Here is a 25,885-nt window from a genome sequence, read left to right as displayed (position 1 = left end):
ATTTAAGTTGATATTTTATCTACTGATATTGTGATATCATATGTGATATTAAGTGCTGAGTAGAGCACCAAGCTTGAAGGTTCTAGTGGTGTTTTATGTCTAAAGGCTGCATTTTTCCTTTGACTTTATACATACAAGCATGAACTAGACGTTCAGTGTCTATGTCGAAGTTGTTAGTTTTGGTTTGATATTGACCAACCGTCAGAGGGCAGTTGTAAAATACTAATAGTTTTTGTGTTTTTTTAACTGCCTCATTCATTTACAACTGAGCTATAACTGTCATACCACAAAGAAAAGTTTTGACATTATGATTACAAATTTTACAGAAATATAGCTTAATTTCCCTGTTGTAATCACAAATGTAATGGATTTTATAGGACTATTTTTTAAATGGTTTGGTTTTAAAATAAGAAAATATTTATTTTATACAAGCATATTCATGGTTGGCGATGGGTAGTTTATGTTATATAAAGTAATCTGCTAGAATTACTACTAGTAGGGGTTTACTTAAACATTTCAGCAATAATCCCACAAAAACAAGAGGCTGGTAACATGCAGTAACAATAAGTTACATATCCGCGGTTAGTATACTGTATTTCAAAAGGTCTTGAACAATTTGAACAATCCTAAATCTAAAAAGTAATTCGTAGCGTTCCTCTATCAAAATCATTTCCGCCTACCTACATGTAAGGCTTAATGTATAATCCATTCCAAAGCCAAAACAAAAATTCCAAATACATTGAATGATAAAAAATAATTATTACATGACATATTTTTAAATAAACCTTGAAAAAAAAGGATGGATAAAAAAATTGATCACACTTCTTGATTTACCAGAAACATTATAATAAAGGTTTTCATTGTTGATTTTTTATTAAAATATATATTTGCTTCAGTAAAATATTTGTATTGATTTATTGAAATGATTAGATTCTAGTCAGAGGTTGATTTATTTTATAGAGTACCAGAAGGTGAACACAATTTGCAGGGAACGCCTGCAATCGGCGAGCTAGCAATTCAGATGCACCGAGCGACGAATACAACACTAGTAGCACTGGGCTAGAAATAGAGGTTTTTATTGACAATTCAAGTGCAAAACTTTTCTCTAATCTCGGGACAAGCAGTATTTTCAGTATTTTTCTTGTAACTGAACGAGCGATGCCGGGATTAATTTCACATCGATAAACTACTGCGGTGCTTCAGACATGAGAGGTGCCTTCAATGTAAAGATGCAATTGAGGTACTCGGGGCTCCTGTATACAAACATTGACTTTATATAAAAAGTCAATTATACAAGTTTGTTATAAAACTAGTCTAATTTTAGGAAAGTAAAGGAATCAATTGTTCATTATTACATCAGAAACCATATTACCTTATTACATGTAGTTTGGTAACTTCTTGGTGTACGATTTACCTACAAAATTAGAAAAAGTGACTTAACTTAATAGTTTTTGAACTGGAGACTGGACAGTTCATTATTGATTTAACTTTGTGATCTTTGCTTAAATGTGTACGCGAAAGTTAATTAAATGTGAATGTGTGTTAGAAAGTATTTTGTTTAAGCAATTAATATTAAATTATGCCCATTTTTGCCATTAAAATATTTATTTATTTTCTACTAGTTACGACAACTATACGATTGGGTTGTAGACGGAATTATAATATATGTACATGTAAAATTTACATGATTTATTTTGACAAATATTTTTTTCAAAGGCGTAACGATAACTGATGAAGTTTATTTCATCACTTAGGCCTGGTTACGACAACTTTAATTTGCTTAAACGTCATAAAGCTATGCATTGTATTGCTATGCAATATAACACAATATTAAGTATTAACACAAAGACATTTTAATAACGAAACTATTATACTATAGTTTATTGGGATTATTTTAATCAACAATATAACAATGGCATACGAATACACAGTTAACGCAAGCTTATTCTTTTTTTCCTAGGGATAAAAAGAACCCCCAACAACACATGTATAATTGAAAACATAAATTCTTGTTGCTGTATGTCGGAAAATGTTTTTATCAAATACTAAACAAATCGTTTTCGCACTCAGATTTAAGCCCTCTATTGTACACAAAGTTAAATGTCAATGTTGTACTCAAGTCAAGTCATGGACGATTTCACCTGTGACATCATTCTGACGGTAACGTTCTTACTCATGTCTGTATACTCATATGAGTGTGACTGTTTTACTGATGTTCCGCCTAGGAACGGTGATGTTTCTAAGGTCATGATCAGTGTTCATTGTTTAACTATTGCTAAGACTGACTCATTCCTCTGACTCAATGCTCTGAACGTTAGATGCATGCAGAAGGATTAATGGGAAACTAATTTCTACTTACATTAATTATTGTTTTTCATAACAATTATTTACGGACTTTTCATAAAATTTAAATGATGATAAAATTGTTGAATGACATTTGACCTGAGATAATAACACACTAACAAGTACATCAACACTAAACAATAATCGGTTTTAAATGTTTTATTTATTTCACTAAGTTTTGTAATTGATCCTCTATAGTATAAAGTATTTTGTGTCTTGCTAGATAGCCTAAACCATTAAACATTCTACGGTGCTTGATAAACTTTCTCAGTTTATTCATTTTAGTTTTATTTTCAATTATTATCCGTGGTGGAGTTTGAAGCTGTTCCCTAGAGGTGGAGACCGTATGTTTAAATCTTATATATTAAACAAATTGTGTTTTCTTTTCCGAGTTCGTTTGGCTCTTCTACCCGACCAATTTTCATGATTGAGGTCTCGAATTGAAGGTATGCACGTACAGATTTGCCATCAAGCATCGGCATAAATGTATCTATAATCCCACTCGGAGTATACGTAAACGAAATTGTATTTATTATGGGAGTTAAATTTGGGTTTTCTTTGCCGAGTTCGTTTGGCTCTTCTACCCGACCGATTTTCATGATTGAGGTCTCGAATTGAAGGTATGCACGTACAGATTTGCCATCAAGTATCGGCATAAACGTATCTATAATCCCACTCGGAGTATACGTAAACGAAATTTGCTCCCCATGTATTTCTTATGGGAGTTAAATTTGGGTCTTCTTTGCCGAGTTCATTTGGCTCTTCTACCCGACCGATTTTCATGATTAAGGTCTTGAATTGAAGGTATGCACATACAGATTTGCCATCACCCAACGGCATACATTTATCTAGAATCCCACTCGGTGTATACGTAAACGAAATTTGCTCCCCATGTATTTCTTATGGGAGTTAAATTTAATTTCTCTTTTCCGAGTTCGTTTCGCTCTTCTACTCGACCGATTTTAATTATTGAGGTCTCAAATTGAAGGTATGCACGCAAAGATTTCACATCAAGCTTCGACATTGGTTGGGCAAATGTGTGGATACCCCTAGTTAACTTTTTAATGGGTGACACCAGGAAAACTAAACTCCACATACCTTCATTAAAAATAAAACTGCACTTTTTGGACGGTATCCCAATTTTTCCCGGGACCCCAAAATGGGGTATTTTGGGGGTAGCTCCAAAATTTTAAATGTAAAGCCCCATCGAGTGACACCTCATTTTAAAGGCCTTTATTAAAGAAGAATATCAGCGAAAACTAGAGGTCTCTATCTCAACCCAGTACAACATGGCGGTCATTTTAAATTTTCATCAGCCTGAGAGAACCCACTTAAATGTAGGCATCAATATCCCATATTAACCTTTAAGAAATTTATCAATGTCACTTGGAAAGAATTCTTATAGACGCAGTAACTTGAATTCATGTAACTTGAAGGGATTAAATCTAATATACTTAACATTTTTTGTTTGTGTAACCAATGTGACAACTCGTCCAATGCAGCGTGTGTCTTAGAAATTTCCAAAACAGAGTCATGATTTATATTATGTATTCGTTATATTATGTATTATATTATGTCCTGACACGTTTGCAGGATCGAAAAAAAGCTTCATTAACATGTTTCTGTTCAAATAAACAATACGTGAGATATGTGTCGGGAATACTTTTTGTTATCAATATCTCAACCAGCTCTTACCATTGGTGGTTAAAACGATCAATAAAAAAGGGAATAACATTTCTATTTGACATGAAAGCTAGGTAGTTAACGCTCTTATAGGTATGTGTCTGGTATAATTATAGTGGTAAGTGCACAGGATAGTGTACATGTTGTGTCTCTGTCACTCAGTAGTCTGTTCTGTCACGTTATTTCCTAGAAACCTGACACAGTCACCAAGTAACAGTTTAACTCACGGTGTTACTAAGAATCTTCTATGTTAGCTAACCAATCTTTTCTCTGTTTCTTACAAGTGATAACATTCTGCGATATACTGTGTATTAGTATTGGATTGGTATCCAGTAGGCATTTAATAACTATGTAGCATTCTACTGTGAATTGTTTCTATTTTAAACTGCAACATACATCCTTTTCCCCTGGGCATATTAATTATAATAGTTTTAACTTTGCTAGCTTACGAATTCATTGAAATAAATTTAATTCGTGCTAAATTAATAAACTCGTCTTTTTACAACAACTTCATACAATTCCTACAATTACAATTTCCTAATAGGTTTATTCAGTTACAATTTGTAACATGGAGGTAATTCAGGTGAAATAAAAATAAATAACATGGGTTTAAACATTATTTTTGATCCACGCTAGTGATGCAATATGGTCTATGATGGCTATTTCCCCATATCCTTTGACTATCCAATAGTCATTGCACTAACTATATGACATGCTAAAACATTAAACATAAAGTTTTTTTTTGTCGTCCAATAACCGTGACATGAAGTTTTTACAATAGTTTTGTCTTTTCCGTTCAATTTTCTATCTAATTCTAGATAATGTTTTGAGGTAACACGAGTTCGCTCTGTTGGAAATTGCAACAACTACGGGCAACACTAGCGCTAGAGTGTATAAGAACGGAACTGTAGTCGGTAATGTAGATTGCTCAATCTGTGCAAGGCAACGATCTGTGCTACAGTATCTCCTAGCTCTGCAGAATAAACACACTAGTTAGAGAAAATGTAAATAACATATTAAAAACCACCGAGACGTTAAAACAGAATGAGCCGCAAGGGAGCGCATATCCAAGAAAAATGTAATCATGAAATATTTAAAAATTATTTAACCAAACGATTTATTTAATTTTAAGTTTAAAGTCAGTACAACATTTCATAAAATGTAAAGTACACATAAAATTATTTTTATTATTCTTTGAACCTTACAAATAATAGGAATTTTCAGTATTTTACGGACGTCAACACGATTTGTGCTTAAAATGAACAAATGAAATCACAAAAGTCCTAACAATCGTTATTGGCTAGGAACACATTTTTGAAAACGTAGTAATGTTAGCGCGGGACTTCTGACATTGCGGCTTGGGTTCGAATACCCCAACCACCAATGTATTCTAGCTGAGCGATTATGTCTTGGTCCGATGGTAAAGGTACAACGTTAACATGCATGTTTATACATCCACAAAACGTGTTATAATACATTAGGAAAACTTTGTTCATATTAAAGAGTTCCGTTCTTTAATCTTTTACTAAAAGTACGATGGTAAAAATACTTAACTAATTTTATGCGGGGTGAATGACATCGCTGTTTCAAATGGATTTCAAGATTCGATGTCTTATCTAGAGGGATTTGTCACTTCTGAGATTCTGTTTATCTAAATATAATTTGTCATACTTCAGAAACAACTGAGTAGAATATCTGCGTGTAATTAAAATGTTGATACAGCGCACTGTGCTGCTGTCAACGGCTGGTCTGACAAACATGCATCAGCCTTTTTGTTGACTAAGCTTTCCAAGTACCAGTACAGCAAACGTGTCCGAAAACGCGCGCTAGGGGAAATAGACCACGGACACCATTGACTGGTTACATAAAGTTTACAAGGTATACAGCTACTGTACATCACTCACAAACACGCCTGCCTTTGCTAATCTGTTTATGTCTTGCATACTGATAGGCCTTTGCATTGACAAAATACACGCTGACACCAGAAACACTACCAAGGACGAGATGTAGACATATTATTCTCACGTTTAAGTTGTAGCATTTAATTTGGATAGTGCGAGTAAACACCATAATATTTGCAAAGGACGTAAAATGTATTTGTTTTGCTATGAAAAATAGGGGAAAACACACATGAGGTTTATTTATTTTTGTGTTACAAATTAAGTCATTTCAACTCATAGCGGGTTCCGAATCACCCGAGGTTAAAACCACTCTCACATTTCCAAGACAAAGTAAAAAGTGGCGTACAAAATTCTTATTCTTATCCTTCTATTTTACAAACTACGTGAATAGGCCTACAAGTTAAATTACCAGTATCTACATATCTACAAGTAAATAATTTTCCAATATTGCTCGTATAAATTACATAAAATATTTTAGCATTAGTTTTATTTACTGTTATGATTACTGTCTGACATGTCTTAATAAACGATAAACGAATTGTATTGTATTGTATTGAAAAAGTAACCATATCAGTGACCAAATACTGTAACTCCAAAGCAAGTCAATACTGTTGGCCCCCCATACGATGTAGTGAAACCAAGGCAAATACAATGGAATATATACAAAGTATTTATAAAGTAAAAATTAAAAACTAACAGTTTGCTAAGCATATTCGACATTACACAAGCAAACAAACAAGTAACATATTTAAGTAGGAATCAAGTGATTAAGTCAAGTAATTATCAATTCAAATAATCTCGCCATCTCACTTGCCAATTTTGGTGTAGTGAGTGGGATTGAAGAGTGGATGGCGCGTGCTCTCTTGATTTGGCTTGTCGAACTTACGAAGTTTTGTTGATTAGCCTATTTCATTCGATTTATCTGCGAGCATTATATATCGTAAACTATCGATAGTCAATTACTCGCAATATATGCTACACATTTGATAACTGTTGTAATAATATGCAAATGTTAGAATTAACATCTGTTTGCTTGTTTAGGCCTACTTTTCAATATTTTTATTGTTTATTTATTGTAATAGGAAAAAGTATATGATTCAACCGAGATTAATTACTGATTACTGAGATAATTACTGAGATAAATTATTTAAATGTGACTCATGAAGCTGCAATCCCCCTAAATGTGAAACCACCTGAACCTTTTCCCTTCAACCCAAGTGAATGGGAACATTTTGAAATGTACCATTCTTTGAGCAGACTTAAAGAAGCCAATGGAAAACAGCAGGAAGATATGCTAATTTACTGCATGGGGGAAAAGGAAGAGCAAATACTTGATTAATCAGATTAATCCTATACTCTAATACGAGCAATGTTTGCTTGTATGTATGTATGCTTGCTTGCACAAAGATCTCGAAAACGGTTCCGACGATTTTCTTCAAATGTTGTAAATAGTTTAATTCTGGCCTAAAAACGAGTTTACTGCAGTTAGAACAGCCAACAAAAATCTAATTACGTAGAAAAATGAAACTGAAAATCACATTTTTTTAACATTAGTCTTATGGGTTGCTAGGTAACCTTGTTGGATGAATTAAATAACAAGGAAAAAGTAAACAAAAGACTTGAAGTTGTAGCATGTGTTCACAATAAGCCAACTACCCACAGTATACTAGCAAATTACAAATACAGTACAAAAGGAAAAACACCATTTAGCAAAGATTATACTGAAGATTACTCGATACATTGTCTATGATTATAGTCAAGGGTAGCAGTGAGAAGTCTGGGATCTGTTTATGACGATTAGATAAGGGTATGGGCAATCCAAAAATGCTATGGGAAGGGAGGGAAACAGGTCAGTGACGTAGGAAGTGGTGAAGGAAGTAGTCAAGGCGAGCTGTCCGGAGTGTGGGAACTGTTTATGACGATTAGATAAGGGTATGGGCAATCCTAAAATGCTATGGGAAGGGAGGGAAACAGGTCCGTGACGTAGGAAGTGGTGAAGGAAATAGTCAAGGCGAGTAGTCCGGAGCGTGGGAACTGTTCATGACGATTAGATAAGGGTATGGGCAATCCTAAAATGCTATGGGAAGGGAGGGAAACAGGTCCGTGACGAAGGAAGGTGTTAAGGAAGTAGTCAAGGCGAGCTGTCCGGAGTGTGGGAACTGTTCATGATGATTGGATAAGGGTATGGGCAATCCTAAAATGCTATGGGAATGGAGGGAAACAGGTCCGTGACGTAGGAAATGATGAAGGAAGTAGTCAAGGTGAGCTGTCTGGAGCGTGGGAACTGTTTATGATGATTGGATTAAGGTATTTTCAATCCAAAAATGCTATGGAAAGGGAGGAAAACAGGTCCGCGACGTAGGAAGTGGTGAAGGAAGTAGTCAAGGCGAGTAGCCGGAGTGTTGGAACTGTTTATGATGATTAGATTAAAGTATTTGCAATCCAAAAATGCTATGGAAAGGGAGGAAAACAGGTCCGCGACGTAGGAAGTGGCGAAGGAAGTAGTCAAGGCGAGCTGTCCGTAGTGTGGGAACTGTTTATGACGATTAGATTAAGGTATCTGCAATTCTGAAATGCTATGGGAAGGGAGGGAAACAGGTCAATGACGTAGGAAATGGTGTAGGACGTAGTAAAGACGAGCTGTCCGGAGAGTGGGAACTGTTAATAACGATTAGATTAATTTATCTACAATCCTAAAGTGCTATGGAAATGGAGGGAAACAGGTCCATGACGTAGGAAATGGTGTAGGACGTAGTAAAGGCAAGCCGTGTGGAGTTTGGGAATGGATCTATGTGTCTCCAATACAGTACTAAGACTGCTTTCAGAGTGGACTAATGATTTCCCCCGAGCAAAGCTCGGTCCCCAGGTACTTTAAACTAAAAGAATCAGATGTAAACAATTACGATGTTGTGTTGAACAATGAAAATATAAACATAGAAAAGTAAACAAGCAAACACATGTTAATTCTTACATATGCATATTATTACAACAATAACAAATTGGTTGTTGTTGAAAGTGATAACGCAAGGAAAATCAGGCACTGTAAGGAAAGTTATAAGGAATACGGAAATTCATGTACATTTAATGCCAACAGGTATGTGTGCAAAGAGTTAAGCAGTTTTCCGTGTATCACTTTAAAAGGAAATTATGACTTTTCAAAGTATTTTGGGGAAGTGACCAATGTGAACAATCGAATTGTTGTTTCCAATAATGTTAATAATTGTTTCCAATAAAAAAACGAATCTACATGGTCTTTTCGTATAGAAGTGTATTACTAGCACAGAACCAGTACCAATTAAAGTAATTAAATATTCCTTTCAAATAACTCTACTCATTCAAATTCTACACAACAAACATTACAAAAATGTCATGAATGAATTTTTAATTATTAGTACCGTAAGGTATTAAAATAAAATACCCCCGCCGCAGCAAACCTGCAGACTAAGTGAATTCCATTTGCCTGATTCGATTTACACTAAAATGTCTCTTTAAAAATATCAAATTCATTCCCTTTTTAAATAACATTAGTTTAACTTAGGTTCTTACTTAGGTTTGCTGCAACAGGGAGGGTAAAAAGGTGTGTTTTTCTGTAAAATGTTAATAGTTTAGTATGAAATTAATGCATTTTCAAAATTTTATCAAAATATGACCATAAACAAGCAGACTACAACAGTTTACTTATTCTTATTAATAACATGGGAATTTTAAATTAACAGTTTTTGGAATTTTCCCCGTAACCATTAGGCGCATAATAACGCTTCAATACACTCAATTATTTGTTTTTTTAATCTCTATAAAATGGTTCGGAAAGAAATTTTTAGTTTTTAGGGTAAAAAATGGGAAAAATGATTTTTGCTCGAGTTATCGTGCTAACGGACACATACAGGGTGTTTTTTTAAAAACTTGCATCTTTATTTATGTAAAAACCGCAATAGATAGAAATATGCAGTTTGCGGGAATCATCTATTGACGTAGGGGGACCAATTGTTTTGAATTCAACGTTACATTCACATTCCCCCCCTTTCCCCCCCTGCCCCCAACTTAATTTTTTTAAATAGCAAGGTACCCCTTGTGACATATCAAATAAAAGAGCATGAAAAAAGAAAATTTTTGATGAAAAAAAATTGAAAATCGGTTCATAAATTTGTGAGATATTTCCCCCCTCACCCCCCCGGAACTTAATTTTTTTTAATAGCAAAGTACCCCTTGTGACATATCAAATGAAAGAGCATGAAAAAAGAAAAATTTTGGCGAAATTTATTTTTCATTTGATATGTCACAAGGGCGGGTACCTTGCTATTAAAAAACAAGTTATGGGAAGGGGAAAAGGGGGGTGATTATCTCACAAATTCATGAGCCGATTTTAAATTTTTTTTCACCAAAAATTTTCTTTTTTCATGCTCTTTCATTTGATATGTCACAAGGGGTACTTTGCTATTAAAAAAAATTAAGTTCCGGGGGGGTGAGGGGGGGAATATCTCACAAACTTATGAACCGATTTTCAATTTTTTTTCATCAAACATTTTCTTTTTTTATGCTCTTTTATTTGATATGTCACAAGGGGTACCTTGCTATTTAAAAAAAATAAGTTGGTGGCAGGGGGGGAAAGGGGGGGAATGTGAATGTAACGTTGAATTCAAAACAATTGGTCCCCCTACGTCAATAGATGATTCCCGCAAACTGCATCTTTCTATCTATTGCGGTTTTTACATAAATAAAGATGCAAGTTTTTAAAAAAACACCCTGTATAAATAAATAATTATATATATCCTACTAATATTATAAATGAGAAAGTTTGGATGTATGGATGTATGGATGTATGTTTGTGACAAGTGAACGCGAAAAATACTGGTCGGATTGGGCTGAAATTTGGCATGATGATAGCTCACATTCCCGATTAACATATAGGCATATTCTTATTTCAAAAATCCTTTCGGGCTCCGTCCCAGTGGCTCTGGAGTTTCCTATGTTAACCTTATGAGAAATGGAATTATTGAATCTTAACAGCTGTTTCAATTAAACAAGTTGGTTCTGTTCTATGATGTTCAATAGCATTAAAGTTACAAGGATTACCAACAGGGTGCAGCACTATTATTTCTTTTACATTTATGACAACAGCTAATTTGCAACCAAAAGGTGAGTGAGCGTAGCGAACGAACTTCAACCTGGAGGCGAGTTAGCGTAGCGAACGAGCTAACCTGAAGGCAAGTGAGCGCAGCGAACGAGCTCCAACCTAAAGGTGAGTGAACGTAGCGAACGAGCTCCAACCTAAAGGCGAGTGAGCGTAGCGAACAAACTTCAACCAGGACGTGATTGAGCCATGCGAACGAGATAATCTTGAAAATTAAGAATTTAAACGGGGCAAAGCCCGCGGGTTACAGCTAGTATATATATATATGAATGTGAACGGATGGTGTTTTTTGTCTCTTGGGACCTCAAAACGAAAAATTAAATCGGTCCCGGGTCCAGGTCTTACCATGAGTACTACGGTAATAGCTTATTCCATGGGAAATTCGCTAAAAATGATTTGAAAACTCTTCACACTATGTGTAGGGGAAGAATGTAAAACACGAGAAAAAATTAAATGTCGCGAAAGATTCATTCGAATGAGTCTTATCGCAGGTAAAGTCGAAAGTCGACCTATCGCAGTCGAGTCATCGCCAGACGCCAGCGACAGCCCGCCAGCTGATTTCCTTATCTTCTGCTGTCTCAGTCAGTTGTTGTAGTGCGTCGTCGTCGTTTACTGATAACCGTGACAGGTTGACTACTAAAGTTCATGTGCTGTTGTTGTCATTCTCAATGTAACAGTGCAAGAGAAGAGATAGGACATTAGTTTGTTAAACATTGTTCGGTGCCTGCCTGTTGTCAGGTTGTTAGTTAGGCGCCGGTGCAATTTATATCATTCAGTTGTGATTAAAGTGATCATTTAATAATGTGGGCCCCCTTGTTGTTGTTGTGCCTTTGTTCGGGAATAGCCTCGCAAAATCTTGACCACCGATTCTTTTTGATGCAAATCATAGAGAAATATGGGCAGAACGGGAGTATAACCTATGAGGTAAGACTAGTTTTGGTTTAGTTGTGTTGTGTTTGAATTAGTTTGTTTTTTACTTATGTTTATTATTCTTACTGCATGCTCTGCATTTTTCTAAAATATTGTTTTTTTTTGGTTTGTGGGATTTTACATATTTTGTAAGACATTTATTTAAATATGCATAATCTGTGTTGGTTATGAAGTTGACCATGAAAATAAAGAAGTCAACATCAATCATCACATACTTAGGTAAGTTAATCCCACTAAATGTGGATTATGATGATTTATGTCAGTTTGAGGATTAAGATTACTGTACTTGGATAAGCTCTGTTAGATACATGACATTATTTATCTTATTTTTTACAACACTTATTTCGGCATAAACGGTTAGAATCTGATCTTGCAGGAGAAGTCTTCGTAATTTCCAATTTTTCTGTTGTTTCTCCAAGATTGATAGACAGTGTTCCAGAAACATTGTTTTGGAATTTCATTTCAGAGATTTGATTTTTTCAACGGAGGTAGAAGTATAAAATACTCTAACTTACTCCTAGCTCTTGTCTTGGTTTAGGGGATGTCTAACTTTTATTATTTATTTTTAACCCTTACATACTTAGTATAAAAATAAAAAATACCTAGTATCAGTGAAGAATACTATAATTTAATAAAATTGTCATGTAATTTCATATATTCGTTCCTAGTAAGTTAGCTTTACTTTTGTAGTACCGTTAGCTACAAGTTTATGTTGAAAATTCAAAATGTCCAGCTGCTTTTATTTGCATTTCCACTTTAGCCAAACCAAAATGGTTTAAAATAAATTGCAACTGGGTGCATTAAACCCAAATATAAGTGAAAAATTTGATGTTAAAGTAGATTAGGTACGGTAACTCCATTTTCTATAATCTATAACAGTGCTTCCCAACCTTTTTCCGTTCAGGGCACACTAACTAGAACACGTTTGTAGTCACAGCACACTTTTCTACAAAAATATTGTGACAAAAATATCATGACCACAATCGTGTCCGCCGTGCTACCTGCGTCAGTGTGTCCCTTATAAATGTGGCCGGCTACCTTCATTAAATGTATTTTGTGTTAAAAATGTGTGAACTTTATGTTTAATGTTGAATGTAATTTTTTATGTTGAACTTTATGCTTAATTAACAAGATGACGTGTATTTGTATCTTATAACGAAGACTTCTATCAGATTTATGGACCAATCAATTTGATGACATGGGTTTGAAAATGGGTCATTTATGACCCGAAACTCACCCTTGTCACCCTTGACTATTTTAAGGACTGGACACGGAATAAAAAGGTACGGAACATATCATATCATTCGTACATCAGTCCTGGTGGCAATAATGTTCGAAATATCAAGGGATGAGAAGTACTTTATTATATTTCCTTCAAACAGACGCAGACTTTTCAAAATTGGAAACATGGATTCAACACTGACAAGTAATTCTTCACAAAAGATCGTGTTATCATGAACGCGCAACCGCACTTAAAGCACCTCTATTACGACATCAAAAATGTTTTAACTACTTTCGTGGCACACCTACAGGGGCCTACCGGCACACCAGTGTGCCACGGCACACCGGTTGGGAATCACTGATCTATAAGGTACATAACGAGACTAGACTTAGTACAAATAGAGATTAGGTAGGCTACATGCTACAACTAGTCGTAGATACGACTTGAAGCAGTTATGTATGAGATACAACTTGTCGCTATAACACCCGTCAAGTTGTATTTGCAGATTTTAAGAGAGATAACTAGACGTAGATACATCTAGTCGTCTAGATACAACTACCAGTAGTCTTGAATACGACTTGATACAGACGTATAAGATACAACTTGATGCTAGCATACCTGTCGATTTGTCTGCAGGTTTTGAAGAGAGACAACTAGATGTAGATACGATTTGACATAGGCGTATGAGATACAACTTGTCGCTACGCTAGCGGACTTGTCAAGTTGTATATACAGATTTTTAAGAGAGACAGCTAGAAGGGTACGCCATTGTCAAGTTTTATCATAAGAATTTGGATGAGATACATCTATATGACGACCCTCACAGATGTCCTTACTTATCTTTAACTAAAAAATACCCCCAGCCGCAGCAAGCCTGCAGACTAAGGGAATTCCATTTACCTCGTTGGATTTTCACAAGGTTATTCCCCTTATAGTCAGATTTATTTCCTATATTTAAATAACATTGATTTTTATGAGTTCTTAGGTTTGCTGCTACAGGGAAGGTAATTAGGGTAGGTGACTTTTTTAAAGAAATGTTTATGGCAAATGTGAAGTAAACAAATTTGCCAAATTACATCGAACTATTTCCATAAACAAACTATCTACAACAATTTAAATCTATTCTCCGTAGGAGAATTTTACAGTTTTTTAAATTTTCCCCCTAGTTGTTAGACATACAACAACACTTCAGTATTCAAAATGATTTGTTTTAAAGCTCTACAAAATGGCTTAGGAACAAAAAGCCAAATTTGATAAAACTCGGTTCCCATAGTGCGATCATCTGTTATCGTGATAACAGACATATAAGAATACGAACGAATGGTGTTCTTGGCCTCTGGGGACATCAAAACGAAAACGAAAATCAGTCTCAGGTCTAGACAATTGACATATGGTAGGAGTTTATAACTTGTTTGGGAAATTTGCTAAATCAAACATATAGGTAATTAACATTCTTCATAACTTTACATTTATCCTACTTAATGTAAGATTCTAACAAACCTTATTAAAACTTTCTTCGCAAAATTTACAATCTTATCCAATTAGCCATAGGTAAGTTGATAGTTTGTACCATGAATCACAATTAATTTGTTTTGTGTTGGGCTGGTTGATAAGATAAATTAAATTGATTATCTAGGTAACTAGTTGCCTTGATATTGATATTACGTTTGACTCACCTCAAAACAATGCAAGACCACCAGATTATCAACTCAAAGTGGCTGGTACATGAATAGTTGTAAGGTGACTCTCTGCATAACAAAGCGTGCCACACCCATTTTTGAGGAAGTTTTGAATGCTAAAATTATTTAACCTGCTGCATTTCAACTGGTTATTTAGCTGAGATATTATAATACTCACTTAACAATGTACTACTAGTTACTCTCAGTATGGTAGCTTTTTGTAATTTTGAAACTGGATCCATTTGTTCCATTGTTGGCTTGACTTATTTCCTGTCGCTGCTTTATAGCGAGAGCATTAGGGCATCCAGAAGAGCTCGCCATTCATCCCTGTCCTGCGCCAGATTCCTCAGCTGACCCCAGGTCTCCCAGACACTCTAGGCTTCCTTCGTTATTGTTCTTCTCCAGATGTCACAAGGTCTTCCCCTCTTTCTCGTACCTTGGGGATTCCATTCCAGGGCCTTCTTTTGAATTGCCTTGTCCGACTTCCGAAGAGTGAGGCCTAATACTTTAATACTTTAATACTTTATTATTAAATAGCGACCATACAAAGTAGGTATTTTAAGCCAAGTATGAATAGCCACCTCCACTTCCGTCTTCTGATTTCCAGGCTGATCTTTTGTTGCCCCTTTGCCTCCCAAAGCTGTTCATTAGAAATAGTGTTTGGCCAGAACACTCTTATAACACATCTTAAGACAAACACCTGGAGCTGAGAAGTACTATGCTGATCCATTTTCCAAGTTTCACTGGCATATAGAAGGACAGGCTTGACATTTGTGTTATAGATGTGGATTTTGGTTTTCGTTGAAATATTTCTATTTTACAATATTCGGTAAAGCTGAATAAATGCTGCATTAGCTTTCCCAATGAGGCTCCTAACATCTTTCTTTGCTCCTCCCTCTGTCTGCTGTGACTTTGCTCCCGAGGTATTGGAAAGATTCGACCTCTCCAATCACCTTCCCACTTAATTATAAGGCTTGGGCTACTCTAGATTTTAACCTCATTTCCTTTTGTCTTGTTCACATTTATCTTGAGACCCACCTCTTCAGCCTCTCTTTGTAGAGATCTTAGTTTTGCCTGAATATTATTGGTGATCCTCTGAGAAATCAAGCAAAGGTCGTCAGCAAAGACAAGGTACCCAGCCGCCCCCTCAGTCCCCACTGAACTTCCTAAATGTTGGGCTTTTGCTTTTGAGGAAAACTTATCCTGGTTTAAGAAACTCAGCTTAGCTCGGTCGGTTAAACGTATCTAGACAAGTCATCACATTTCATTTTAAACCTCAAGATTAAAAATACTCCGTGCTACTGGTTTATTATCCTCAGATCAGCTTTAGACAGTTTTAAAGTAAGTTCCGTCAGGTTCATAATATTGGGGCTGTGATTTTAACTATTAATGATGTGGTTGATCTTGAAAGTAATTTCTATATATTACCTAGCAGCCTTATCTAGTTGAAAATTGCATAAATAAACTAAGTTCTAAGTTTCCTTCTCTCCAGTAAACTAAAATGTGACAATCTAATGACTTGTCAGACCATCAAGAGCTACCTTTAGGCTACACTCTTTCCTGGTTAATATTCTGTAACTATATAAATTTAATTTTATAAAAATAATATCAAAGAAATTGAAACAAGCTTGTTATAAATTTAATTTCTATATTATTTGTTGTTAATTTTGTTGAACCATATTTACCTGCTAAAATTTCACACAATTTTAGAACCTAGTTAACTTCATCCTCAAATGAATTTGATGAAATAGATTTTTACAGTTGAGCTTGATGTTTCCGTAATAAATGGTTGGAGTGTAATTATTGTAAATAGTTAAGCTTACAAGAACCACATTATTAATTCTTTTCTGTGTCTTCCATTTGTCAAAAATAAACATGTTTACTGCCACTGGACGGGTGGAAAATCGCTTCTCAGTCCCACATGAAACTCACTCACTTTATGAGACATGCACTCTACGTTCCACACTCTACTTTATGCCTGAAACCCAGCTTTGGTTAAAATAGTTTACTCTGCATAAAAAACTATTAAAAATGAAAGAATCTAAGCTACAGAATCTATGTATGTTTGTATTAGTATTATTAAAGTATTATTGCAATTTTTGTCAAGGTTAACGTTTTAGAATTGTCATGATCTAGCAATACAATTATTTTATTAACATTTCTAGTACCAGTACTGGTATTTGTAGTAATTTAAGTCAAAGTTGTACTATGAACCCAATCAATTGTAGATAACAGTTCTCTACCTGTCACAAGTGGAAGTGGTTTTGACAGTTCCGTGAAAAGTCAAGTGCTTCCTGGTTTAAAGTACTAAGTACTGTACAGAGGAAACCAAAACATAAACATTGGTAGTATTTAACTCATTACTGAGTTGTAACCAATTATCTTTACACCTTGTTTTCTGCACTTAACCCGTGACATGAGTTGTTGCAATATCCACAAGACAATGAAAAAGGTTTCCTTAAGATAAGTGAGAATTATTGTGAGTTCATTGCAACTTTTGCTAACTAGTTCTGTACCTACATATTTCCCTTAACTTGTTTACAATGTTTGTTCTTCATTTTGTTATCCAGTATGCTAAAATCCACATAACAAGCATTCAAAATACACACAGAAATCAGCTACAGTGTGACAATAGATGAGAAGTCTAGCAACCTAATTACTTCTCCAGTTACAGTCCTTGACTACATGGATAGGTACACCATGAACTAAACATTTTTTGCTACCTGAGGTTCAATAGCTTGAATTAATTAGATTACCTTTGTTGTTGATGCCTATTGCCTGTGTTCTTGAGTAGGTAAGATGTTTGTGTCACCCTATGCATTTCACCAGCTTGTGTGGCATCTTCAGGGGTCTTCTTAAGTTATAAATTGTGACCGTGTGTATACATTTCGTGATGGGTAGCCTCTCGACCGGACCATACAGCAACAATAATAATGGTTTAATTTACCTCTGTCAATATGGTCCTTGCGTAGTTTGTCACTACTGCAGTTTCGTGCTCGTGGAGCACATCTTCAGGTGAAGGTCAAAAAGTTAAAACATTTTTCTCACGTGAAGGTCGTCATTTTTTGAAAACACACTGAAAAACACATAACACACGAACGGTATGAAAAAAACATTTATAAACTTGGCCAATACATTAAAAACGTTACACACTCGTCATGACTTGTCTTCTACCGGCGCCGGACCCCGTGTGTAACGTTTTTAATGTATTGGCCAAGTTTATAAATGTTTTCTTCGTACCATTCGTGTGTTATGTGTTTTTCGGTGTATTTTCAAAAAATGACCTTCATGTGAGGAAAATGTTTTAACTTTTTGACCTTCACTTGAAGATGTGCTCCACGAGCACGAAACTGCAGTAGTGACAAACTACGCAAGGACCATATTGACAGAGGTAAATTAAACCATTATTAGTGTATAAATTGTTAATTGATTTCATGGTGATATTAACCCCCCAGCCCCACACACCCCGGTGCCCCCTCCCCCCCAGAATGTAGGTATAGGACCCCCTTGCTGTGCAGCTATTTGTGTGTATACTCAACATTATAAAATCCTACTCATTTGTTGTTTATTTGAACATTGTTTGTTGATATTTACAAGTATCAAGAACTCAAAAGTAAACAAAACTAATCAGAGTGGTTTGATAACATTGTGAAGTAATTTTAACAATCATCCTCAACAAGTTTGATTATTTCTTTCAATGAATTTTGAGATTATAATTCATTTTGTACATTTGACTCACAAATATATATGTTTCAGGGATTTGAACGTCTTTATAAGAACCTTGGCCTCGGAGAAACTCATTCTGATCATTCTCATTCTCATGAACATGAATATCTTGGCAAAAATAAACCCACAGATAACTCAGCTGTTGAAATTCCTGAAAACAAAAGCCTTCTTTCCCGCTCTGGCCGAGAGATAGATTCGCCAGTGGTAAAAGACAGTGAGTATCAAATTAAAATAATTATGTTTTGAAATTATATGTTAATCACATTAAATCTAGCTTCATTTGGTGCAACCATTGAATATAAATGCATACTCAATGGGGGAATTTAAGTCTAGTTATAACTCAAATGATGTAGGCCTATAAAATTAATTGAGACAATAATAAGTCCTCTCTTTTTGGAAGTAAGTCGTATTAAAACTTCCTTTCATTTGTGATTGCTCAAGTTAGTAGTTCAACAGATGTCTAAAAGGGCAATAATCACTGAGTTTGTATATCTATATTCATTAATCTTCACGACTAATTTAACGATCTTGATTCTGTTTAGTTTGTGCCATCTGTGTTTCACTGAGACTTCTATTCAATTCAAATATGAGTAAAGATTTCTTTTTCCTAGGATCAGAAGAGGAGCTGGAGACGTTGGTTGATGCACATGAGGAGGTGACGGTGATTGCCCCACCTAACAACACAGGAGAATCCCCAAAATGCTTGGCCCCCGCTCAGATACTTGCTGTCTATGGTGAGAAATAATCTGAGATGGTGAATGGTTGTGGTTGTAGAGCTCGGCTAATCAGGGCTGGTATTTAACATCACTACCACCCATCATACTAGAGGGTTGGGGGTATAGAATAGTGATGTGGGTACGTCAAGGCAACTACTTGTACTGTGGGTTCTTGGAAAAATTACAACTACTGAGAAGTGACTTTAAAAAATCACTACCTACAGGGCAAGGAGTGTTGGTGATACATATGAGGATTATGGCTATGTGCCACCTTAGGTGAATTGAGGGGATCGCAAATGTGTTCCTTGGTACCAAGCAACGTTTCTTGTTTGTTTACTTACATAGATATATATCTAAGCTAAAGCTAAAACTTGAAACCACCAAAGCATTGGGAATTTATTGTGACATCATCTGTGAGCAAAAATTATGATCACTGCAACAATTTAATCGTCTCATGCAATCACACCAGCGACATCCGAAAGCATTGGTAGCAATCATGCCGACACCCCTAGGTCTAGCCTAAAGTAATGTGAAAAACATTCCTGGGATTGTGCCTAGCGTCCTAGAAAAAAAAACAAACATTGTACTGACTTTGACATATACAAAGCTTATGTCTCATACTGTAACACTGCACTTTTTTACTATTAAAGCAGTCTTTTTCCCATACTCAGTCAACAAACTATCATATTCAAGTCTCACTCACTATGCTTTGTTTCATAAATGACAGGCAATTCTGTCCTTTATTTTAATTTCAAAATTTACCCCCCTTTTCCACATTCCATGTTCTTTTTTGGATTATGGCTTACAAAAAGCATGTGAATAATAAAAAACGGTCCTATGCTTGGTTATCTAAAGGCTGCAGTGTTATTCTGGGAAAAAATCAACAGCTTTTTGATGGTCGATACTGGGCCCACCTGTCCTTGATCATTGCGGACTGATAATTGGTGCTGACTATACCAGATACATCTGTTGTTAGTAACAAACTCACTTCATTCTACACTCATCCTTCACTCATATTTGGGTTTAAATACGCCTATCTTGGCAGAAATCTACAGTCAACTCTCTAAGACGCGGATATATTGCAGGTGTTCCCCGTAGTAGTGAAGGTCTCAGTCCCGTCAGATTCCTCCATCTCTGCCCAGCTATTATATATCAACTGGACCAACACTCTTGTGATAGTAGCAAAGCTGACATCTCCGCAGAGGAAAACATTGTCCTTTCTCACACCAGTAAGTACCAATTTTCAATTCTTCACTGAATTACATAATTTGTAATCAATGTACAAGGATTACAAGGAAGTTTACACTTTTTATTTTCTATTTTTTCATCTCTGAAACATTCAAAACACACTAAACATACACTCTTTCAACTTTAACATAAAAAAATGAATAGATACCGTACTGTGTTATATTCCACATAACGCCCACAGGAATTTTATCGACCAAATCAATTTATTTAAGTAACCTTTTGTGTTCAGTTCATTTAAATAAAAAAATATACTTATTTTTGGTGGATACTCTGTGTATATTTTGAATTAATCATTTTTTTATATGTTGGTGAAATCTTTTCCAATCACGAAGGAATCTTTGATAAGAACTTTGCTAAACAAGATATTTTTAAACCGATTTGAGTTAGTTATTTATGATCCTTTACGTATCCTTAGGGCCGAAAACCATTTCGGTCTGTGGTCGAACACTATTTTTCACCACACTATACCCTATTACCACTATTCACCACAATAATAATTGCATACTGATAGTCAACGCAACTACAACTTTCAGGTTATGTGAGGTAATAATTTGAGGAATCAGCAAAAATAATATATAAATAGTTGCTAGGCAGTGGTGACAATAAAACAATTCTATTGCAATGCTATGGATACTGATTGTGTATTTAATATGCATTCATGTTCTATGAAAGTAAGCGGGCAGCTGATTTTGCGGCCCTAGGGATGTAAAAACCTGCTCGTTCCCCAAATGACAATGACAGCTGGCATGGCCAGCAAAACGTAATTTTCAGCCACCAATTAACGTATGTAACACAGCTGAAAACATCATAGTGTGGTGAAAAGACGTTTTTAATATCCACCAATCCACCATATATTAACAAACAAAAAATCTTTACCACTCATATTTTACAAACAATATGCGATACTCTGATATAAAAAAAATGTATTACTAGCACTTATGCATGAAATGTTGAGCCCCATTGCAATAGGAACATAATTAAATCTAATCTACATGTAAACATGATAAGTAACAAACATTGGAAAACATGTATGATTATCAGCAAAGTTCACCTTATCGCTGTGTAGTTTACTAGACTGAGGTAGCACACGCCACTATAATCACCTATACTTATCACTAACTACTAATCCTGTTGACTAATCCTTACATTCTCTCATTGTGTTAAGTTATTGGTAACTCATTTAAATATGACTCAACTGATTGTATTGTAAATGTAGAACAAGGTTGGACAATCAGGCCGTTTGGTCAGGGTTAAAACCACTGATTGTTTTATTGTGGTGCTTTGTGATGTGACTGAAGTTGCCACAAAGATGACGCAGAGATTTGGATGAACCTGAAGAGCAGGTTCATTTTGATAGCTGATGTCAGTCTTTTGATTGCTTTTATATTACTGAAATGACCAATGCAGCAAATCTGCTGATAAATAAACTGCGTCCTTGATATAAAATAACTTTACCCAACCCGCCATGTTAAACTTCCCTATCCCAAGCGTGATGTATACAACTTCTTTACTTCACGAGTGAAGTAAAGTTTCAAAAACTCACTCGGTGAAGTAATGAAACCCATTTAAATAACATGAAATGCTTAACTTACAAAAATATACCTCTAGGGAGCCAACGACGTTCAAGGCTAGAAACCAGCTGTGCGCTTGAATTTTATTATGCTTTAAAGTATTTTCCTAACCTAGCTTTTGTTTTTAAAAGAACGTTACTTTTAGAAAATGAGTGAAATGGATAATGAAAAATATTGTACGTAACCCCCTGTATATTGTCGGGTCAGGTAAAATCTTGTACATTACACGTTACGCAAGAGCGTGTTTACATCATGTGATGTAAAAACGCTCTTACTACACTTGTAAGGTAAATAGCTATTGGAAAACTTCAATATAACATGTGTTGTGTACCTAAGTAATCACTAGGAAAAATAGAGTTCAACTAGCTTACTTGAAAAAATTGATAATAGATTCACAATTAACTTAATTAACATAAGCCACAACACTTGCTACAGTGGTGTAGTCGTAAAATATCCAGCGTGGGAACGCTTACCATCGTCAAAGAACTGATTAACATATAGGATTAATGTATAGGAAAAAGCAGAGTAAACACTACACCACTATTAGACTAGATGAACTCTATTCCTTTCCAACAAAATTCCTAACCAGCCAAATGACTTTCCTTTGGCTTAAAATACATAATGATCACTAGTCAATGGAACAGATTCTTGTAACACAGTAGACTCACTCTTATCCAGCCTCCTTGGGATTGAAGTCAGTCTATATAGCTGTTTTTCCAATTAAATTGACATCCTCTAAAACTTGTTAAATTAGGAACGTCTAATGCATACAGTATAACTAGGTTGAATATTTTACTTAAACTGGAGAGAGCGCTTTGTATTTATTTAGACACCTGATCACTCTGGTCTCAAATCGTTGCCACATGAAAAGTCGTTTCAGTACTGCACACTTCCTGCTGATCCAATCTGTTGAACCGATGTTGTGATAAAAACTGTCTGGTTAAAGCAGAGCAGATAGTTCTGCAGAGTGTAGTCCAAGGTGTCTGGGTAAGGGAGTCTCAGTCTACTGAAATACTTTTGAAAAATGTTTATAACTAATGGTGTTAACATTCCAGATTGGTTGTATGCCGTGCTGTCCATCCTTGTCATCAGTGTCTCTGGTTTTCTGATTGTTGGAATCATACCACTTGTACACAAGGCAGTTATAGATCAGCTCAACTGTTTCCTGGTTGCTCTTGCTGTGGGAACTCTGCTAGGTGATGCCTTCATTCACCTCCTTCCTCATGTAAGCATGTGTGTTGTAGATTAGATGTCCTAGTTTTATGTGTTTTTTTTTGTAACATTTATAATTGATTTTTGTTGGTTGTTAAACTGTGTAGAACCCTTACTACCTTGGAGATTATTGAGGTGGATTTACGAGAGTTCTCTGTATCTAACCTTCTAATTCTCCATCAAGCCACTGTCGCAAGCTATACCGAACCTGAGACTCTGCTATATTTACACACAGGGAAGTAAGATACAGAGGATACAAGCTTATGGGACAACAGTGTGCTTTTAGCTCTGGTATGTTTGGGCGTATGTTGTACACATGATGCTAATGTTTACGATAACCTCCGAGCTCCCTTCACCTCTTTCTTAACATCCAAACACTTAACTTCATTCAATGGACTTCAACAGCGGTTGACGCCCCAACAGAAATATAATCACAAGGTGATTACTTGGCAGAAAGCTTCGATTTTCCTTCACCCAATTTTTACCTAGTATGACTGGACAAATAGTGGATGGATTGAACTTCGGTAGTCCCAGATTTGATCAATCGCACTTTGCCACAAGGGAAGTTTGAGATACCTTAATGTACGGAGAACCCTTGTATGTCTTTGCACAAAATTACAATTAAAATAGGAAGGTAAAAAGGTAATGTCACATATTGCATATACAGAGATACTTTACTAAATTATTTTATTCCCTCAAGATGAAATTTTATATACCTTCCCATTCCCATTGCATAAAAGTTCTTAGGAGTTTTATTATAGTATGTGACGGTAAACTCAAGTTAACTGTGCTGCTTTAGTAACTTTCTGTAAAAATTTCTTGTATCTTGTATCGTGTGTAATGTAGAGTAGTATGACATAGATTTGTAAAGTTTACAATGGGTACTTTAGATTAAATATTTCTAGGATACTTTAAGCTATAATAAAATTGTGTACTTCGACAACAGAAGAAAATACAGTAACTTACAACCAAACAGTAGCAAATAAAAAACAAAAAGTAAAGTACATAAGATAAACTAAAAAGTATTAGATTGTGTTTGTTGGCAAAGTTTAACAAGTTATATAACCGGATTCTATTCTAAGTTAAAGATACTGATAAAACACATTATCAAATAAAAATCTGAAAGTATTATCCCGTTAATCTACATCATATAACAGCATTCAAGTATTTGTTACCTCATGGGAGATAAGATTTAGCATTACATGACAACTGTTATATAAACCAGCCTTGATTTTGATCTTTCCAGTGTTAAACAGCTTATTGAAATACATTGTTAACTACCACATTTTTCAACAAATTTGTGAAACCTCCCTTAGGGCAAATGTTAAAAACACAATTAGTTTACTTGTGGATTGGTTTAAGACAATTTTCAGCATGGAGGTCTGTCGTGTAGGTCCCTGAAAGTTTTAGGTTAGGCCGAGATCAGTTCGAGCCAAAATAATTTTCGGACTAAGCTTAAAGCTTTTACCTTCACAAATAGCTAACAAATGCTAATAAAACAGATGAATAAATGCTATACCTTAAATTAAGATTTTTTAAAATTTCCTAACCAATCAAGTTTTTTTCAGGCATTGGAGTCTCACAATCATGATGAACAGCATAGTCACACGGATTCTATTAAGAAAACTGGATTCATGTTCTTAAGTGTTGTCAGCTGGTTTTTTGTACAAACTAGTGTGACCTGGTATAAAAATATGAAGGTAAGCTGTAACCATTGACTGTAGACTTCATTCTTGTTTCATTTTTCGTTAGCTTTCAGATCACGAGTAACCAAATTAGTTAAAAAACATGTTTTTTGGGTAGTCTAATCGGTGCTTATTGCCACAACTAGTTTAGAATTCTCAGGAAGTAACCTTCAGTTGTTGAAAGATGTCAAAACTGCTTCATCATAGATTAGATCGTCCGTTCACATATAGAACATACGCGGACACTCAGGAACAACATATTAATCAAAGAAATTTAACGATTAAAAGAAAGTAACTAAGATATCGGAAGTTATGCGACACGACCGGCGGACGTAGAGTCTAGACACTAGTCTGTACTGTAGTCTTGAAACTGTAATATTCATGTTGTTCATAAGCCTTTATTCTTTTTTTGCTCTTTTTGCTCGGGGCTTTGGGAAAAACTGGGCGTGTGTGAACAGTTTAAATATACACAGGCTCAAACTGTTCTAAAGCTGCATTCTCACTCAATGTAAATACAAAGGCTTGTCAACATGCTTTTGTGAGCCACGCCTGTAGTGAAGGATGGGATTACCACCTGTCGTAAGGCTTGGACTGTTCACAGGACCCACGCTTTATCTTTTGTATATAGAAAGCCTCAGAAAGCAAACAATGGCGGAGTGTATTGTTTAGAATTGTGCAGTTGGAAAAGTGGAGAAAGGGCGTTTTGGTGTAAGAAAGTCGATACTTGAAAGTAACGGAGAGGTGCATCAATAGATTGCATGGTAAGGCGACCGTTCATCAGCGTTCAACTCCAAGAACATCAAAGTGTCATTGTCCTGCAATTAATTACTCATGTTCC

The 25,885-nt window shown here is 35.4% G+C and overlaps 1 protein-coding gene across 1 annotated transcript in view; it reads left to right on the top strand.

Moving 5' to 3' along the window:
- The first annotated feature begins 11,768 nt into the window (after positions 1 to 11,768).
- The window catches only part of LOC129004638 (zinc transporter ZIP10-like), a 28,532-nt gene continuing 14,415 nt past the window's right edge, over positions 11,769 to 25,885 (top strand). Inside the window, exons 1-6 of the mRNA XM_054433186.1 lie at positions 11,769 to 11,982; positions 18,646 to 18,829; positions 19,227 to 19,349; positions 20,417 to 20,560; positions 23,206 to 23,375; positions 24,931 to 25,062. Of these exons, the coding sequence (XP_054289161.1) occupies positions 11,860 to 11,982; positions 18,646 to 18,829; positions 19,227 to 19,349; positions 20,417 to 20,560; positions 23,206 to 23,375; positions 24,931 to 25,062 (876 nt within the window). The 5' untranslated portion in view covers positions 11,769 to 11,859. The remainder of the gene's footprint in view (positions 11,983 to 18,645; positions 18,830 to 19,226; positions 19,350 to 20,416; positions 20,561 to 23,205; positions 23,376 to 24,930; positions 25,063 to 25,885) is intronic.

The sequence above is a fragment of the Macrosteles quadrilineatus genome, unplaced genomic scaffold, assembly GCF_028750875.1.
Source record: "Macrosteles quadrilineatus isolate MER2022 unplaced genomic scaffold, UCM_ALF_1.0 Scaffold_10__1_contigs__length_6754688, whole genome shotgun sequence".
Lineage (NCBI taxonomy): Eukaryota > Metazoa > Arthropoda > Insecta > Hemiptera > Cicadellidae > Macrosteles > Macrosteles quadrilineatus.
This window is presented reverse-complemented; position numbering and strand designations above follow the sequence as displayed.